This window comes from Suricata suricatta, chromosome 14 (assembly GCF_006229205.1).
Source record: "Suricata suricatta isolate VVHF042 chromosome 14, meerkat_22Aug2017_6uvM2_HiC, whole genome shotgun sequence".
NCBI lineage: Eukaryota > Metazoa > Chordata > Mammalia > Carnivora > Herpestidae > Suricata > Suricata suricatta.
Window position 1 is genome coordinate 80,441,476 of NC_043713.1, and position 19,607 is coordinate 80,461,082.

At 39.0% G+C, this 19,607-nt stretch overlaps 1 protein-coding gene across 1 annotated transcript in view; it reads left to right on the forward strand.

Annotated features, from left to right (window-relative positions):
* Nucleotides 1–19,607, forward strand: part of NAA25 (N(alpha)-acetyltransferase 25, NatB auxiliary subunit) — a 72,639-nt gene that overhangs the window by 44,748 nt on the left and 8,284 nt on the right. The window contains exons 14-22 of the mRNA XM_029921891.1: nucleotides 1,455–1,635; nucleotides 2,945–3,044; nucleotides 8,212–8,363; nucleotides 8,912–9,037; nucleotides 12,264–12,507; nucleotides 12,881–13,004; nucleotides 13,623–13,688; nucleotides 15,302–15,399; nucleotides 16,757–16,867. Of these exons, the coding sequence (XP_029777751.1) occupies nucleotides 1,455–1,635; nucleotides 2,945–3,044; nucleotides 8,212–8,363; nucleotides 8,912–9,037; nucleotides 12,264–12,507; nucleotides 12,881–13,004; nucleotides 13,623–13,688; nucleotides 15,302–15,399; nucleotides 16,757–16,867 (1,202 nt within the window). The remainder of the gene's footprint in view (nucleotides 1–1,454; nucleotides 1,636–2,944; nucleotides 3,045–8,211; nucleotides 8,364–8,911; nucleotides 9,038–12,263; nucleotides 12,508–12,880; nucleotides 13,005–13,622; nucleotides 13,689–15,301; nucleotides 15,400–16,756; nucleotides 16,868–19,607) is intronic.

Below are 19,607 nucleotides of genomic sequence, written 5' to 3' on the forward strand. Positions count from 1 at the left end.
ACAGAGTATATGTAAGTTATAGGGGCCAGAGAGAGAGACACACAGAATCCAAAGCAGGCTCCAGGCTCTGAGCTGTCAGCACAGAGCCTAATGCGGGGTTCGAACTCATGAACTGTGAGATCATGACCTGAACTGAAGTCGAACACTCACTTAACTGACTGAGCCACCCAGGTGCCCAAAGGATGATATTTATCTAAAGCCCCAATTGCCAATTATGTCTCATTTCTTTTCTCTTAAAAAAAAAAAAAAGCCTATAGCACATTCTAAAAGTTCAATTCATGGAGCTTTTACCTTAAAATATTTTAAGTTTTATTTTTATTTTTTATTTTACTTTTTATTTTAGAAAGCATGTGAGTGTGGGACAGGGGCAGAGGGGGAGAGAGAGAGACACAAAGAGGAAGACTCTTAAGCAGGCTTCATGCTCAGTGTAGAGCTGAATGCGGGGCTTGGTCCCACAATGCTGAGACCATAACTTGCATGGAAATCAAGAGCCTGATGCTCAAGTGACTGAGCCATCCAGTCACCCCAAGGTTTAGTTTTAGTTTAAGTTTTTGATGACTGTAAAAATAGCTTAAACAAATTTTGGAGAACAGTTTATTTTAATCTTCCCTTTCCAGCTTCCAAAAGATACTCTAACATTTGGCATATTTCCTTTTCTCTTTTTCTGTGCATATTTTATAGACTGAAGATCATCTCTTCACACTAATTTGAACTGTGTTTTACTGAATGTTAATAAGTATTTTTCCTTAATACTAAAAACTCTTCATTAATGTCACATGGCTGCATGATGTTTTCCATATGTGAGTTTTACTATAACTTTATTTAATCATTCCCCCATTATTAGAAAGTGAATATTTTTGTATATAAATCTTTATCTCCATTTCATATTTTCTTCGGTTCATAAAAGAGACATTACTTGGTCTTTAAGACTAGTGATGTGTGTAGCCTTTTGATGTGTGTAGCCAAACAAAAAAAATGTGTCATATTAGTTTATTAATGAATGGTTTTATTCAGATATCATTTGACGTCCAAATAGTAGAGTTACATATGGAAGAAAAAGGATGTTAGTGAGACCGTCTGTCTGGGGCTTTAGAGAGAAAAATCTTGTGCCAGGAAGGTTGGTGGACTCTAGTTTTCCTGAAGAGTCCATCTCTTCTCAACGTCTAGGATTCTCTGAGATTCCATAACTTCCTTTATAAGACCTTGCAGCTTAAAGTTGGCATCACTCTTGTAGATGGATGATTAAGAACTATGAGGTAACTGTTGAGAGACTGTCTGTTCAGGGAAATTCCTGATTTGCTTACAGGTGTGTATCTAAAATTTGTTCTCTGACACCTAAAGTCATTCTTTAGTAGTTAGGGGAGGCGATACCGGTAAGTTTTCATCTTTTGTTTGTGAGAAACATCCCTGTTTTGTCAAGCCCTGTGGGTAATGCTGTTACATTTTGATTCTAGGTGATGAGACTGCTGTGTGGCAGGCCCTGACTTTGCTGGAAGAGGGATTGATCCATAGCCCTTCCAACGCCCAATTCAAATTGCTGCTTGTTCGCATCTACTGTGTTCTGGGTGCATTTGAGCCAGTGGTGGAGCTGTATTCCAGCCTTGATGCCAAGCACATCCAGCATGACACCATTGGGTTGGTAGTATATACTCTGAATACCGAGCAGCCAGCTACCCTAGGATCGGGTTCTGCATGGACCTTGAACTTCTAGAGTTTAGCAGCAGAGTTGTTTCTGTTATTAAGCTTTTTAGATTAAGTAATCCCCATTATGACCTATTGCAAAGCAGAAAGATTTTTATATCTTCCATCATTTTGCGGTAATTTTTAACTTTGCACAATTCAGAAAAGGCCAGAAAGTTTTCTCCAGAGAAAAGAAACAGCTGCATACTTTGAACACTTTTTCTTAGCACACGTTGTCTTGAAGTCTTGGCTTCTGCTTTGCATTTGAGATTGACACATGTACTTCATTTGTTGACCTCAGAGATTTTTTTTTAATGAAGGGTTAAAAAAAATTTTTTTTAACATTTATTCATTTTTGAGAGGGTACAAGTGGGGGTGGGGGAGAAAGAGAGGGAGACACAGAATCCAAAGCAGGCTCCAGGCTCTGAGCTGTCAGTATGGGAGCCCCATGTAATTCACAAACTGTGGTATGACCTGAGCTGAAGATGGGCACCCAACCAACTGAGCCACCCAGGTGTCCTGGTATTTTTTTTTTTTTTTTTTTTAACATTTATTCATTCTTGAGAGAGAGTAAGCAGGCAGAGAGAGAAGGAGACACAGAATCCAAAGCAGGCTCCAGGCTCTGAGCTGGCAGCACAGAGCCCACGTAGGGCTCGAACTCACGAGCTGTGAAATCATGGCCTGGGCTGAAGTCGGACGCTCAAACGACTGAGCCACCCAGGTGCCCCAGTATTCTTTTTTTTTAATGTTTATTTTTGAGAGACAGAGAAAAACAGAGCATGAGTGGGGGAAGGGCAGAGAGCAAGGGAGACACAGAATCCAAAGCAGTCTCCAGGCTCTAAGCTGTCAGCACAGAACCCAACATGGGGTTCAAACTCATGAACTGTGATATCATGACCTGAGCCAAAGTCAGACACTTAACCGACTAAGCCACCCAGGTGCCCTGACCTTAGAGATTCTTTGAATGTGTATTTTGATTATTCCTTGTGATGAATCAAGGGTATTTTCTTTATCCCCTTATGTTCCATCAATCATCTGAGTATGAGAAAACATGGCATAGAACTTTAGGTCTCCCACAAAACTGAATTCACTTTGCTCTTTTTAAAAAAAAATTGATTCTGTGAATTAGGTAATTTATGTGGCAGGATGTTTTAACTTTTCTGTGTGCCTAGCTATGTCTCTGCTATAGTAATTTGAAGTACAGTGTTTGATACTAGAAGTGGGTAAGTATAACATGTTTTTTTTTTCTCTCCTTCTGACCTAGCTATCTTTTGACCCGATATGCCGAGTCCCTAGGTCAGTATGCTGCTGCATCCCAATCCTGTAACTTCGCACTCAGGTTTTTCCACTCCAACCAGAAAGATGTAAGTGAAAAATATTTTTTAAAAATATGACCTTGCCTGCTGAATGTACACAATTCAGAGAACATCTTCCCTTGTGTGGCAGGTACACTAGTTGAGGTGTACCATGCATACTTGCAAGTGCCCTTAGGCCGTAGCTCACTGGCCATGGCTGTTAAGTAGAGGTAAAGAGTTATTTGCAGTTGCTAGCATGAGTGTGTTTAATAGAATCCATGCAAAGATGCAGTTAAAACTAGGTGTCACCAGACTAAAATGTGGTATTCCTCCTAGATTTGTCTGATTTCTTTTTTTAAAGTTTATTTATTTATGTTGAGAGATACGGAATGAGTGCATGAGCAGGAGAGGGGCAGAGAGGGGGAGAGAGAATCCCAAGCAGGCTCCGTGCTATCAGTACAGAGCCCAATGTGAGGCCCGACCCCATGGACATGTGAGGTTATGACCTGAGCTGAAATCAAGAGTTAGACACTCAACCAACTTAGCCACCCAGGCACCCCTGTCTTTTAATCCCCCCCCTTTTTTTTTTTAACAAAGTGTATTTCATTTATTTTTATTTTATTTTACTTTTTGTTTTTAAAAGACTGCATTTTTTTAAAAATAAAGATTTTTTTAAAATAGTTATTTAAAAGAGAGAGAAAAAGAGAATACAGGCAGGGAAGGAGCAGAGAGAGGGGGACAGAGGATGCATCTGTGCTGACAGCAAAGAGCCTGATGCAGGGCTCTAACCTGAGCCAAAGTTTAATGCTTAACCTATTGAGCCACCCAGATGGCCCTTATTGTTTTATTTTTTGAAGTTTATTTATTTTGAGAGAGAGATAGAGTGAGCAGGGGAGGGGCAGAGAGAGGGGGAGAGAGAATCCCAAGCAGGCTCTGTGCTCAGTGTGGAATCTGGTGTGGGGCTTGATCTTTCAACCAGGAGATGATAACATGAACTGAAATCAAGAATCTGATGCTTAATTGACTGAGCCACCCAAGCACCCCATGAAATTTTTTCTAAGAGTATAAGACATAGCCCATAAGAGTTCATAGCCTGGGATGTCATAGAAGATTCTGCAGTAGCAGCTCCTCTCTGTTACCTTTATTTATAAAGTTTTAACCACTGTGCCCTTTGCCAATAGCCGGTGAACTTGTATTTTCTTAGAATTATGAAATTGACCAATTGAAGGACATTTCAAGAAACTTGCGTCAATAGTACATTTTAAAAAGCAATAAGTAAGGTAGAGCTGTGTGCCATAATGAAAGGATGGGATTTGCCCCATATTTTTCACTGTAAGCAGACTTGATCTCCACTTGTCAGTTGAAGTTTTATATGGTCTCGAGTCAGTCAACCAGCTGCACAAAACCACCCAGAACACAGGAGAAAAGGAGGCACGTCTCGAGGATGGTCACTGCCTGCTTTGTTCTCGTGTGCTTCTGAGACTCATCATTTGGAATTTGGCCATGCCATACATCTTGCCCGTAGCTTTCTGTTTTCCTGGTCTGACAGCAACTAGGGAACTTGGCCAGAAAGCTGGTTTTGGGGGTGTTTCTTGGCAAATACTCATAAAGATTTTTTTTAATAAAAAACCCTTTTGTAACTATAACAGCTTTGGCTAATCTATCTTCCATCGAATTCTTTAGCCTTGTATTAAATAGAAGGCAGGGCAGAAGCATTTCTGAACAGTGGAATATAGGTTTATTGTTGTCAGCTTGCAACAGTTATGTCCTGACAAGCCTCAGGGCAAGGCCTAGAAGGCTGGTGTAGCAAGGGATGGTGAGCTGTGCATCAGTTGGCTTTTAAGCTCTGTTCCCCTCCCCCAGTGGCATTCTTCCCCCACAGTGATTGGTGGTGTCTTTGTTCAGACCTCATTTTGTGCCATAGTTCCTAATCAGGAAGAGAGGGAAGTAGGCATCAGCATCCGAACATGTTGCTTGGAAGGTGCTGGGCTGGCTTAGAGATCCGAGGGCATCTCTGGGACCTTGGGTTTCTAAAGTATCCTGGCACAAGTAGGCAGTTGAGTTATAAATCTCTGTGTTTGCACCGTGAATTCTGATTCCCCTCTCCCAGTTTTTAAGAAGTTGCATTAACTCAAAAAAAATCAAAAGTGTTTCTTAAATCTCATTATTCTGGCTGTCATTTCTTATTTCTAAGGAAGATTTACTGATGACTGTTTACAAAGTTTTGTTCTCAAATAGCTCTGAGGCGGCAGTTGGGGGGGTAAGTCAGGGATTAATCCAAGCTTCGTGGCTGGTTTTACTCTAGTTTTTAATCATCCAGCATTCAAGAAGCACCATATTCATGATTTTGTCAGTAACGTACATTATTGTATACTAATTAAAATTAAGCTTTAGTTCCTGCCCCCCAAAATATTGAGTCTAAAGAGTTGTTTTAAAAAGAAAACATGTTACAGGGAAAGGAGTTCCTCAAGAGTGATTTGAGAAGGGTATGTTGTTCTCAGTGGCTTTTTTTATCTTTGATGTTTTGCTGATGGTTGTGTGTGGTAGGAGTGACTAATTCATCTGACTATATGTGATGCTGAACCTGATCATTTTATTGATCTGGGACTAGAACTCTCTACTTGGAATTTATTTTTATTACTATTAAGGAGAAAGAACTTATTTAATCATACTAAAGTACACAATATTTGGGGTGGATCCTAGATGCAAAAGCAAAAACCAACACAGCAAGTAAAATGCACCCTAACTAAGCTGTAAGGCCTCGCCTGAGTCCCAAAATAGGGAAATGGAGACTGTGGTGTGGACTGTTTCCTATAGGAATTGGAGAGTAAGAAAGAGCATGAATGTAGTGTTGCTTTAAACATAACAGTATTAGAAATATCTCTGGAAAGCTAAAGCTCTGTATTCTAATTTTTATTCTTGGTAGTTTTTGAGATCCCCAGATGGTTTTTTTCTTGGGTGACTGATGTGTTTCAATTCCCAGCTTGCTCTTGAAAGAACACGTTTAATCCTTCAGTGGAAAATCCAGTGTTCTGCTTTGTAAGGCTTTGTGCAGTAAGATTGAAAGTTAAATTGGGAAGGTCTACACAGGGCTTTTCTTTCTGGAAAGGTCATCATTGTTGTGATCATCTTACTTTGGAATAGATTTTTACAGTATGAGAATTAGAGCCAGATTTTTTTTTATCTCCAAAAGTTACTTATTTGTTGGTACTTTAAAAATAAGTTCCCTTTAAAAGTCTAATTTAGGTATTCAAGAAGATTATTTTTATAGTTATTTGATGTCCCATCTATTTTGCTAATTTTTACAGTGACCAGGGTTCATTTCAGGAATCCATATGGGATATAACTAGCCTCATTGGTGCATAAATGAGTAGAAATAGGTACGGACAATATTCTCTGATAGTCAAAAGTTTTTAAAGTGCCTGTGGCTTCCAGTTTTGCCTGCAGTTCCGATAGGGGTTGTTTTTTCCAATCATAGAACTTCCTCAGTCTTGGTCTTATTGGAAGATGCCCAGGTCGTTTTCTAGCTCTGCAGCAATACTTTGTTGCAGCATTAAAGGAGGACTGTCTTAAAAACAGAAGCCAGACAACTACAGTTACCTTCTCAGTTTGTTAAAGGACTACATTCCCTTTTTGTTGCCCTTTATTTTTTTTTTTAAAGCTGTTACCTTTTTTTCAAAAGTGGTATTCCATGGACCACTCAGAAATTATAACTGCCTCTATACTTTGTAAACCTGGGTTCTTTTCTTTAATCAACATATTTTGGGACTGTATTTGATAAATTTGATTGGAGTCCCCAGAGTAATTTTTTTTATCCCCATTAATGGCCGGATCGCATGTTCCTAAGAAGCCATTTTTTTTTTCAGGCTGTAAATTCCCATTGCAAGGGTTTATGGAAACCTTGCTTTCTCTAAGCCACGAGGCCCGTGGATAGGCATTTCTGTTTAGAGCATCCTGGCCTCTTCTTGGTGGGGCATATCACTGTCCTTTAATGGAGCTAGAAGGTACACTTGAGCTTTTTTGGATAGTCCTTCTTTAAACCTGCAGGATCACAAGTAATCTTTTTAATTTTCTTGTGTCCGTCCGTCTTTAATTTCTCCAGATACTGCAGGCAAACAGCTCGCCGAGGTGTCCCATGGGTTTAAAAGCCGCATCGAATGCAGTTGAATTAGCGCCCGTGGCGCAATCCCGCGGCCTGAAATGAACCCTGCGAGGCTGTGTATCAGAGGGTATGTTGTTGAACTATTGGCCTATTTTCCTACTGGGCAAATTATTCAGTCATAATGGAGATGGGGGCAGAGCTGATTGAGGCTGTGTCAAAAAGACTGGCTTTTCTAGAAAGGATCTTTGGGGCAGATCTCTGCTTTGAGCTTAACATTTTCCTTGGCCCAATAGGGTGCCCTCCTGATTTGTGATCCTGATGGCATAGGCCCATACCCATGAAATGTTCTTCCCTGAGATTTTCTTCTGTTGTGCCAGAATTTCTGATGAGAATTCTTTTTCTTGCCTCTGTTCACAACATTTCATCTGTACATATGTATTAATTGAAAATTAAAATGCACATGGTGAGTGCTTCACTTACTTGTTCATGGAATTTTCCAGCATTGGTCTTAAGTAGTTTGGATGGATAAAATCCTGGTTCTTGCAGTCTTTCTGTCCTCATAATGGATTCTGATGATTTTTTATGGGTCCTTTTTTTGGTGTCTCTATCCTGTCGTAATGCATATATGCCCTGTGTTTGTGATATATAGTGTTTAGAAATAAACAAAACCAGGGAGTAGTCTGTCTTTTCTGAAGGAGGGTGACTTTTATTTGTTTTGGTTGTGGGTGGTTATATTATTCCGGTGTTTTTGGAATCTTTGTGTAAAACAGTTTATCTTAGATGCAGAAAAACATGGAGTAATATCCCTCCCACGATGGCACTAACCAACTGTTTGACGATGTGGCGTGACAAAACCTCCAGTCCTATTGAACTGGAGGACGTACCTGCTCAGAGGAACTCTGGTGGTGGCAGCAGCTGGGTGTTAGTAGTAACAGTATTAGTGAAGAACACGTAGTCTGGTATCAGAAAGAAGAAAAATAATGTTTTTAATAGCTGGTATTTATTTGATGACCTCTAAAGATTAGATTTCACATCTTAATTTTAGTGTGAGTGTGTTGTTTTGCATGGCAAGGTTTGCCTTCATTTACCTGATCTGTGAAATATTTATACCGAGGTGATATCTTTCCTTCCCAGACCTCAGAATATATTATTCAAGCTTACAAATATGGTGCATTTGAGAAGATCCCAGAGTTTATCGCTTTTAGGAACAGGCTGAATAACTCTCTTCATTTTGCACAAGTCCGTACTGAACGGATGTTGTTAGACCTTCTACTTGAAGCAAATATGTAAGTATTGCACAAGAGCTAAAAAGTAACTAAGGGATTAGATCAGATCCTGAGAGCCATTAATGGGCTCATGGGTGAAATTAGCAGGCTTAAGCTAAGGAAAAATGGGGGGAGGGAAAAAGAGAGAGAAATTTGGTAGGGACAGAGAAGAAAGGGGAAATGACCCCGTGCGTGGCACGGGTGAGACCTCGTGCTGCCCGCACCGCTGCAGGTTCCATACAGAAACCAGCCAGGTGGTGGTCAGCACCCCAGGCCATACCGTTTTCAAAGGGTTCCTTTTCCTCTGTGAACATGGGATTTCAGGAATTAGTTCTGATCCACTTTATTTTATTTGAGCTTCCGGACCTTTCTCTTGCAGAGTAGCAAGCCGGCATGGTACAGGTGGGCTTGGTTCTATGTACCCTCTGGCTTTTGCGTCTTAATTAAACCCTTCTACCTCCCTTCCTTCCTATGTCTTTTCCTTTCTAGTAAAACAAAGTTGTGGCTAATACGTTTTCATGGCTGTTTTACTATTGAAATAATACATAAATAAATTTTCTATATCACAGATCAACCAGTTTAGCAGAAAGTATAAAATCAATGAATCTTCGGCCAGAAGAAGATGACATTCCATGGGAAGCCTTGCGAGACAACAGAGACTTACGTGTTTTCTTCAGCTGGGATCCAAAAGACAGGTAGTTGGAATTTAGCCCCAGGCATTTATTTTTGCAGAATTAGGATGAATCTAAGAGTTAGAAAAAGAAAATCTCTTTTTTATGCAAATATAATAACATCGTATTATATGGATAAGAAGATATAAGTAAGCCAGTGGAAGAAAATGAATCTCACTTCTATGTTGGATTATTGACTAATCTATAAATTAGATATTCCTTCATAGCATACATGAAAACAGATTCCAGATGGATCAAAGGTCATGTGCTAAAACTCCTTCAAAATTCTATAAGAAAACATAAAAATATTTTTAAATGTTTAGGGAAAGCCTTTCTTAGCATTACATCAGACCTGGAAACATAAAGGATTTGATCTCTGTAAATATTTGCCTTCTGTATAGAAGTAAATTTGTTGAGTTCTAAAGGTACATGATAAATTGGTAAATTTCTTTATATATAGTAATACCTTTCACATAGAAGGAGAAATCTTTTTTTGAGAGAGAGAGGGAGAGAGAAAGTGTGTGTGTGAACTGGGGAAAGGGGTAGGGAGAGAGAATCTTAAGCAGGCTCCATACTCAGTGTGAAGCCTGACTTGGGGCTTGACTCCACGACCCTGGGATCATGACCTGAGCCAAAATTAAAAGTCAGATGCTCAGGTGCTCTTGTCCAATAGCTTGGAAAAAAAAAAAAAATCTTTATCACTGTACAGTGTATTTCATTGAACTTCTTATTAAGTTCAGTTTGTTTTTTTAGTTATCTTCTTATTGATTTATTAAGACTTCTTCCTGGGGTATCTGGGTAGCTCAGTCGGTTAAGAGTCCTACTTTTTTTTTTTCTTAAGTTTTTTTTAATGTTTTATTTATTTTTGAGAGAAAGAGAGACAGCATGAGCAGGGGAGGGTCAGAGAGAGGGGGAGGCACAGAATCAGAAGACAGGCTCCAGGCTCTGAGCTGTCAGCACAGAGCCCAACGTGGGGCTCAAACCCACGAACTGTGAGATCATGACCTGAGCCGAAGCCAGACACTTAATTGACTGAGCCACCCAGGTGCCCTGAGAGTCCTACTGTAGATTTCGGCTCAGGTCATGATCCCAGGGTCGTGGGGGTGATCCCCGTGTTGGGCTCCATGCTGAGTATGTTGCCTGCTTGGGATTCTCTCTCCTTTCCCTTTGCATGCCCTCTCCTTCTAAAATAAAAATTTTAAAAAATTAAACTGTTGGACAAAGATATGAGATTAATACTTGTGGTCAGCAAGGTGTAGGGAAAATGGTTGTTGTTCATTGACATGATGATAAAACTTTATATATAATCTTCCTATAGGGAATTTTAGTGATCTGTATTAAAATTGAAAATTCCGAATGTGCTTCAGGCTTCACAGATCCTGGGCTGAACCTTCATTAATCACATCTAATATTTTTTGACGCCCATGGGCCAGTGGCTCCACACTGATCTTTGGCTCACAATAGTCCTCAGCCTTCTCCTCTGGGTCTGATGCATCTAGGGACTCCAGCTGTGAGGCAGGGGGAGGATACGGGTCTTGGCATTTGAGGATGCTGCCTGCTCCCGAACTGAAGGCAAGAATTGTGAACCAGAATTCTAGCAGGAATTACTTTTCACCCTCTCTGGTGGCCACATTGCTCTCCCATTTCTGATTCCCTGGTTTCTCTCCACCCCAAATTAACCTCTTCTTTTGTTGTGTCCATAAGACCTTTTTTATACTTATTTAAAGAAAAGATTGAAAATTCCACATCCCATTTAATTTAGGAGATCACTTCTAGGAAAGTACAACCTAAGGAAGTAAGTGCACAGGCATGCAGAGATACGTATATGAGGTAGTTCTGAATATACAGTTGACCCTTTAGCATTGCAGTGTTGGGGCACCGGTCCCCTTACACAGTCAAAAATCCATGTGTTAACTTTTAACTCCCCAGAAACTTAACTAATAGCCTACTATTGACTGGAAGCCTTACAAGTAACATCAACAATTGAGCAGCACATATTTTGTATATCATGTGTATCACTTACAATATTCTTACAATAAAGTAGGCTAGAGAAAGAAAATATTAAGAAAATAATTAAGGAGAAAATACATTTACAGTAAATGTGTTTTTGCTAGGATTTGTAAGATTCCACGTTTGGTTGTCTTCACAGTAACTAAGGTCTGTTATAACAGAAGGACACATGACAGTACAGGCAAGGGAAAAAACAACACAGAACCTGGAAAACTCCGTGCACAGACTTCCAATACTGTCTCCCTCCTGTGAGGAGATACACCAAGTGTGTTCCTTTCTTTAGCAGCAAAAAAATGCAGTGATGTGTGTGCAGTGCTTCTGCCAGAGAAGCCCATTTGAGATTTAGTGCCCAAGATTTTTACTAGCTGGTTATGTAGGCACCCTCTATCTAGTATGTGCCAGGATATCAGACTCCCAGAAGGAAAGTAGGTGTTCGCCGTAGACCATGTGGTTTGTACAAGCAGTTTAGGCACGGTACGCCTAAATATCAACTACAGGTCAACCTTGCAAGTTGGCCCTTCTAAAGATAATAACCTCAGGTTTCTGCACACACTGTCAGAAAAAGATACAGTTTGGAAAATAGTATAAATATTGTGAACCAATCTTATTTATTTAAAATGTGTTACATTATACAAATATTTTTAGTTGCAGTTTTGTACATAACATCTGTATTGCAAGAGTCTGACAGGATCCATACCAAGCCTTTTTTTTTTTTTAATGTTTTTATTTATTTTTGAGAGAGTGCAAGCTAGGGAAGGGTAGAAAGAGGGGAGGGTGGAAAGGGGGGCAGACAGAGGATCCGAAGCAGGTTCTATGCTGACAGCAGAGATCCTGACACACGGCTGGACCATGAGATCATGACCTGAACCAAAATCAGATGCTTAACTGACTGAGCCACCCAGGTGCCCCAGACCACGCTTGTTAATATTGCAGGTGTTTGGTTATCTGGGTACATTTTCCTTTTATTTTTCAGTTTTTTGAATTTCAGCAAAATACATGCTACATAATTTGTTATCAGACGTCTCACTTAAGGGGAATAATGACCTGTTAACTAGGTTACCGCTCCCATTTTATTGATGCTGAAATGGGGATTGGGGTGATTTGGGTTTGTCTGAGATCATTCAGTTGGTAGACAAATGCTGGGACCATCCAGAGGCGTTCTGATTGGTGAATGTGAACTTTGAAAGCTTTAAAGGCAACACATTAGCTAAAATGGATGTTGGGGATATTTCTTTTTAAGGGATGTTTCTGAAGAACATAAGAAACTTTCCTTGGAAGAGGAGACCATGTGGTTAAGAATCCGTTCCTTAACACTGAGGCTGATCAGTGGACTTCCAGGTCTGAATCATCCCGTGGAGCCAAGGAACTCAGAAAAGACCACTGAAAATGGCGTGTCCTCTCCGATTGATGTTCTTCGGTTACTCCTTCAACAGCTGGAGGTGGCCATGGAGACGGGAAAGCGATTTATTGAGAAGGAAATTCGGGTATTAGTAATATTTACCATCAAATTTGGCATAATATATGACTGTCTTTTTAATAAGTAGGAATTTGGTTTGGGTGAATAGTAGACAATAGTATTTTGTGCCAGTGTTTATGGCACTTGAATTGCAGAGGTTTCCTCACTGTCCAAACTGGATAATGAGGAAAAACAATAGCTTTATTTGTGATGGTAAATGTGTAATAGCTACCAACAAATTAATGCAGAGCTTCTGTTTTCACTGTAATGGTTTAGTGATTTAGTGGTTTCAACTTAATCACTGAGATAGACTTTGTCTAGTGTTGTAGTCCCATGTTTTCTTGTTTTGTATAAATTTAGATGGATTTAAAGGACATTACTTCTCCTCCTTTTTTTTCCAGTATCCTTTCCTTGGTCCTGTACCCACCAGAATGGCTGGATTCTTCAGTTCTGGCTGTTCTCAGTGTCAGACCAGTTCTTTTTATCTTGTTAGTGATATTTATGAGCTGGACACCAGTGGTTTAGGTAAGTGTACATTTGTGTGATTATTTACTAGGTCTTTGTCATAGAAAACTTAGTAAATGTAACAATATTTATCACCTGACATATTTAGGCAGATTGGGAAGAGGTAGAATCTATTCTGGAAATATCTGGTTTAATATCCAAGAGGATATCTTTATAAGATACAGAGTCATGTTTTAGAAATTTAAGTCCTTATTTAAAATCACTTGTTAGGTTCAAAAGTTGAAGAACTCTTTAATTTATTGAAATATTTTTGGATTTCAGATTGAATTCTTTACTAAACTTTGTGGAGAAGAGTTTTTTCTTAACCCAGTTAAGAAAACCCATATTCCATAACCCCCCCTCCATTATAAGGTTTATAGATTCTGTCATTTGAGAGTATTGAAGCACACAGATTTTAAGTCTTCCTAGAGAATTTTAGGTATTGCTTTTGACAGAAAGATAAATGCCTTTTTTTTCTTTTTCCTTACCTCTCAGTAATAGAATTTGAGACCTATGAGTCTTAAGAGAAAAGAAAATCTCCTTGCTCATGAGTTGCTTATAGGTGTTGATCTTGCTTTTTTCTTCCTAGCATAATGATTGGAAGTTTTTCATTTTTTTTTTTTTTGTTTTTCAATGTAGAAGATACAGTGGAGATCCAGGAGCGAGTAGAGAATAGTCTTAAGTCTTTACTAGAACAACTAAAAGGTAAGTATTCTGACTGTGGATTTCCATATTTTATCATCATTGTCTGACATGAACTCATTTTTTTAGTAGAAACTTGCAAGAGTTGCAAATAGCAACTTGAAAATAATAATGCATACTTTTGGTATTTTGAGAGGCTTGTTTTTAATTTAAGTTTTGACTATAAAAGTAATAGACAGCCTATAATGAAACAGTACACAAGTGGTCTTCCTCCCTTTCCCAGCCTCATTTCACCAGAGGGGAGTAAGTACTATTACTTACAAGTTAAGTACCACTTCGGAATCGACACTCCTAGATGCCCCCTAAATAGTCATCCATGTATGTGTGGAAATACATAATAGTGATTTTTATTTAACATGAAAAGGTGTAATATGTGCTTTTCTGATTTGTTGTCTTGGACACTTAATCATGTCAGTTGCATATAATCCACAGTATTATATCAGTGTACTAAGCTTGAGTTATTTATAACTGTATTTTTTTTAATGTTTATTTATTTTGAGAGAGAGAGAGAATGAGCCAGAGAGGGGCAGGGAGAGAGGGAGAGAATCCCAGGCAGATTCCACACTCAGTACAGAGCCCAACGCGGTACTCGATCTCAACCTGAGATCTGAGTCAAAATTGAGTTGGACACTTAACTGACCGAGCCACCCAGGCGCCCCATGTAACCGTATTTATAACTGCTAAAATGAACATCTTGGAACATGAGTGTTTGGATACTTATTTGCGTATTTCTTTGGGATTAAATTCCTAGAAATAGAATTGTTGAGGGGAAGGGATACATATATGTATTTTATTTTATTGCTTTTTTAAATGAGGAATTTCTTTTTCTTTTTAGTTTATTTTGAGAGAGAGAAAGAGTGTGTACGCCCAAGTGGGGGAGGGCCAGAGAGAGAGGGAGAAAGAATCCCAGGCAGGTTCCTGTGCTGTGAGATGATGGCCTGAGACGGAACCAGAAGTCACAAACTCAACGGGACTGAGCCAGCATGCACCCCACATATATATACATTTTAAATCTATAAGGGTCTTTCTTTTCAAGATCCTAAGTGGTCTTTTATTGCTTAAATGAAGAATGACAATTAAAAGATCAAGACCCTAAGAATAAAATGTGTTGTTTATTATGAAGGTGAATTTCTACCACGCACTTTGATCTTGTAGTCCATAATGGCACACATTCTTCTAAGTCATTCACTCGGAGTCTTAATTTTCTTGCAACAATGGCCTGTTTGTGGAAAGGATAGCTGGTAACGTAGACTCTAGAGGACATAGTTTATAAAGCCATGTTTTATAGTTTGCAGACAAGAGAGCACTAGCTGCATGGCTTTTTAAAGAGCTTAAAATAGGGGCACTGGCTGGCTCAGTTGGTGGAACCTGCAACTCTTGGTCTTGGGGTTGTGAGTTTAAGCTTCACCTTGGATGGAGAGATTACTTAAAAATAAAATCTTAAAAAAAAAAAAAAGCTTAAAATAGATACCCTTTGTTGTTTGGTTCATTGTGGGGGAGAAAAGCTTCTGGTTTAAGCTTTTGTATTTGCTTATTTCTTAGAGTGTGCATTGTGTTTCTAAAAAATAGCATTGAAACAAAAGCTGAATAAAACAATAAAATATTTTTGTTTTCAGATGTCTTCAGTAAATGTAAAGGTGACCTCTTAGAAGTTAAAGATGGTAACTTGAAAACCCATCCTGCTCTTTTAGAGAATCTAGTCTTCTTTGTTGAGGTATGTTTTTGTTCTCTTCCAGAAAAACTTAATTTTCCTTAATTAAGAGAAGGATTAATTAAAAAAAAATGAACAGATAATAGGCACCTTATACCTGTAATTTAATCCCCCATCCCCACCTTTTGTTAACTGAAAAGCAGTTTAAGTCATTTTTTTAATGAGCTCCTTCCAGGCATATACCAAGAAAGTCTTGTTCATAATGAATAAAACTTGAAGTTTGCTCTACCAATCTTTAAAAATTCCTCAGATTCACTCCAAGTCTATCTGATCTCTGTTTAGTTTTCTTTTTGACTTAACTATTCTGTTAACTTTAAGTTAATTCCACTAGCTTTTTAAATTTGTTGCTATTACCAGTTACTAAGATTCTGCATTATGAAGGAGAGTCTGGGCACTGATTTAGCAAAACTCTCTCCTCTTTTTTTAAAATTTTTTTTATTTTTTAAAATGTTTTGTTTATTTTTGAGACAGAGAGAGACAGAGCATGAGCGGGGGAGGGTCAGAGAGAGAGGGAGACACAGAATCCGAAGCAGGCTCCAGGCCCCGAGCTGTCAGCACAGAGCCTGACATGGGGCTCAAACCCATGAAGTGAGATCATGACCTGAGCCAAAGTCAGAGGCTTAACTGACTGAGCCCCCCAGACACCCCTCTCTCCTCTTTTTTAATCAGAGAGAAGAGGAGGATTACAAACACATAATATCCATTATCTTATTTTTGTCACATGTTCATTTATTTTTCTCCTCCTCCTAGTTGTCTGTTCTGGTAACTGGCACAGTGTAAGTGTCTAAGACTGAACAAATCGGTAATAACTGCATGTGTATATACATGTACACTCTGTAGCAGAAAAGCAGCATAGGTATGAACACCTAACTTATGACAAAGGAGGAAATGTGCTGACCACTAGGCAGATTTCTCTGTTTCTATTTAAGATTTGCAGATGAGGTAATATCTGAATCAGGGAAGTGGGTGAGAAGAGGCATAGTGTAAAGAATCTTTGGATTCCATGCCTAGGGATTTGGACCTTTCACTTGAGTGAAAAGGATGTTAATAAATTGCTACATATTTAAAAGGAAGCCGGATAGAGTAGACGATGGGTTTGGACCTGGAAGAGCTAGAAAGGGAGGCTAAAGATCGAAGGGATCTAGTATTCTGAGCACTATTCAGATGAAGGTCTTCTAGGTTCATGTGGTAATTGTAGAGATTAATCTCATCCCTCTAATCTCTCTGGAGATCTAGAGAACTTGAAGGGATTCGCACAGAACTGTTGGCAAGGATTGTTTAATCCGTAACTTTGAACTGTTCCTGATAGATGTCTTGTATATAATCCTTATTGATGAATTTGCAATTTTTCCTCTTTCAGACTGTTTCTATTATCCTTTGGGTGTCCAGTTACTGTGAGAGTGTCCTGCGACCATACAAATTAAATTTGCAGAAAAAGAAAAAGAAGAAAAAAGAAACCAGCATCATCATGGTAATAACAGAAAACACAACAACCTGGCTGTGTGCGGCTTTTAATTTCCACTGTATCCGCACACTGCAGGACACCTTAGGATCCTGTGCACATTCATTTTCTCCGTCCAGCTTTTTTTTTTTAATTACACACCTATAGAAAAGTTGAAAGAGCCGCATGACGACACTCAAGTATCCTTCCTAGACTTGCCACTTGTTAACACTGTGACCAAAATATTTTCTGAAATAATTATGATTTCTTCCTTGGCTTATATATAACTTAGAAATGTCTTAATTCCCACATTTGCCACATCTCCTTTATCTTTCTCTCATTCTATCATCTGTCCCACCCCCGTTTGTTGAGTTGTTTGAAAGAAAATTTCAGATTCTGTGATACTTAACAGACTAGAACAGGACAGTCTCCTATAGAACTACAAAACTCTAGAAATTTTCACACCTAAAACACTTAATACTGATACAACGCCGTTATAATATCTGTATTCAGATTTCCCTTTTTGTCCCAACTGTGCTCTTTATTATATCCTTTTCAGAATACTGGAATCCTATTAAGGATCCGACATGGCTCCTAGTTACCATGTGTTTTTACTCAATAATCTAGCTCAGTTTATGGTAGAATGTCTTATAATCTGGATTTGGCTTATTGTTTCCTTGGGCTTAGGTTAAACTTAGATGCTATTTCTTTTTTAGCAAATTAAAACGGAGTGCACTCATGTTGTTATGTCCCATTATTGGTGATTTCAGATTAAGTTATTTGATAAAGGAAGTGTCTATGGATTTCTTCATTGTGAAAGTGCCTTTCCTCACCCTGTGATTAATAAGTCATCTGTGGGATAATGCTTTGAGATCGTGAATATCCTTTTCCCTGCCAAGCCATTCACTTGTTGGTTTTAACACCCACTGTTAAGTCTAACTTGCATAACCATTTATTAAAGTGATGGTTCCACACTGGTGATTTTTTAAAATTCTGTCAATCCTTTTATCATGTATTAGTTGGCATTTTTGTGTAGAGCTGTCCCACACCCATTTAGGTATATATTTGTATGTATATTTTTAAGTATCACCATCTATTTAAATACCATTCTTTTTTGTTGATTTTTTAAATGTTTATTTATTTATTTTGAGGGAGGGAGAGAGCGAGCGAGCGAGCAGGGAGCGGTACAGAGAGGGAGAAAGAATCCTAGCCCAATGTCAGGCTCAGTCCCACAAACCATGAGATCATGACCTGAGCTGAAATCAAGAGTCAGATGCTCAACAGACTGAGCCACCCAACCATCCCTTGAGTATCATCCTTTAAAAGAAATTTTTAATGGTTTTTAGTTTTGAGAGAGAGAGAGAGAGAGAGAAACGGTGTGAATTGGGGAGGGGCAGAGAGTGAGGGAGAAGCAGACTCCAGGCTGTGAGCTGTCAACACAGAGCCTGATGCAGGGCTTAAATCCACAAACCATGAGATCATGACCTGAGCTAGTTGGAAGCTTAACTGACTGAGCCACCCAGGCGCCCCAAGTATTATTTTGTTTTGCATACTCAGGTTTTTGTCCTTGAACATGTCTTCATCAGTTTTTGAGCCCTTATTTTCTGGAACAGCAAAAATGCTCCAAGCACTTTGTTCCATTGAGTTAAGACATTTTTCTTTTTCTTTTATTTCATTTTTGAAAAAGCTAGCAGGGGAGGGGTGGAGGATCTGAAGTGGGGCATGCGCTGACAGCAGAGAGCCCAACTCAGGGCTTGAATTCATCAACAGTGAAATTATGACCTGAGCCTAAGTTGGACACAGTCAACCGAGACACCTAGGCACCCTGAAATAAGACCTTTTTCTAAGGAGCCCTGTTTCTTTTTGAAGAGTGGTATTTCAAAACCAAAACTAGATGTTAGGTGTACTAATTGCTATTGGGGTTTCACTGCTTCTAGTGTATGTCAGTGGAAAGAGACAGGAAATTTATTTACACACACACAGAGTTTTAAATAATTGTTACTGACAACCACCAGTTTCAGTCCAACATATCACAGTGTTCTTCCTTCTATTTCTTCACTCATTGCAGTTTGTAAATTTTGGGGGCGGGGGGGAAAGCATAGTGAGAACCTGGGTTCCTTACAACATCAATATTATTTATTCACTGCTCTTTTCCAATAAATACTAAAGAGTTGAGTCAGGACATCATTTGAATTACTAGTTTTAATAACCCACTACATAAATTTTTACAGTTCTTTTTTGTCGTCAGAATATGTTCCAGTGAGGGTCACCTGCGTGGCTGAGTCGGTTAAGCATCTGACTCTTGATTTAGGCTCATGGGATGGAGTCCAACACTGTGCTCTGTGCTGACAGTGCAGAGTCTGCTTGGGATTCTCCCTCTCCCTCTTCCTGTCCCACGTGTACATGTGCTCAGCATATTCTCTCACTCTCAAATAAATATTAAACAACTTTTTTTAATGTTTATTTTTGAGAGTGAGAAAGACCGAGTGTGAGTGGGGGTGGGATAGAGAGAAGGGGAAAACTAAATCAGAAGCAGGTTCCAGGTTCTGAGCCGGGGGCTTGAACCCACAGATTTCGAGATCATGACCTGAGCCAAAGTCAGACATTCCACCAACATGTACCCAGTTACTTGTAAATTAATATTTTTTAAAAAAGAATATGTTCCAGTTATTATAGATAGTTGCAGTACTCTGTAGAAACACTGGAATTAAAAACTGAAATTATATTATTAGTGTGATATAAATAAGGTTCATTTATTTCTGTTTGTATC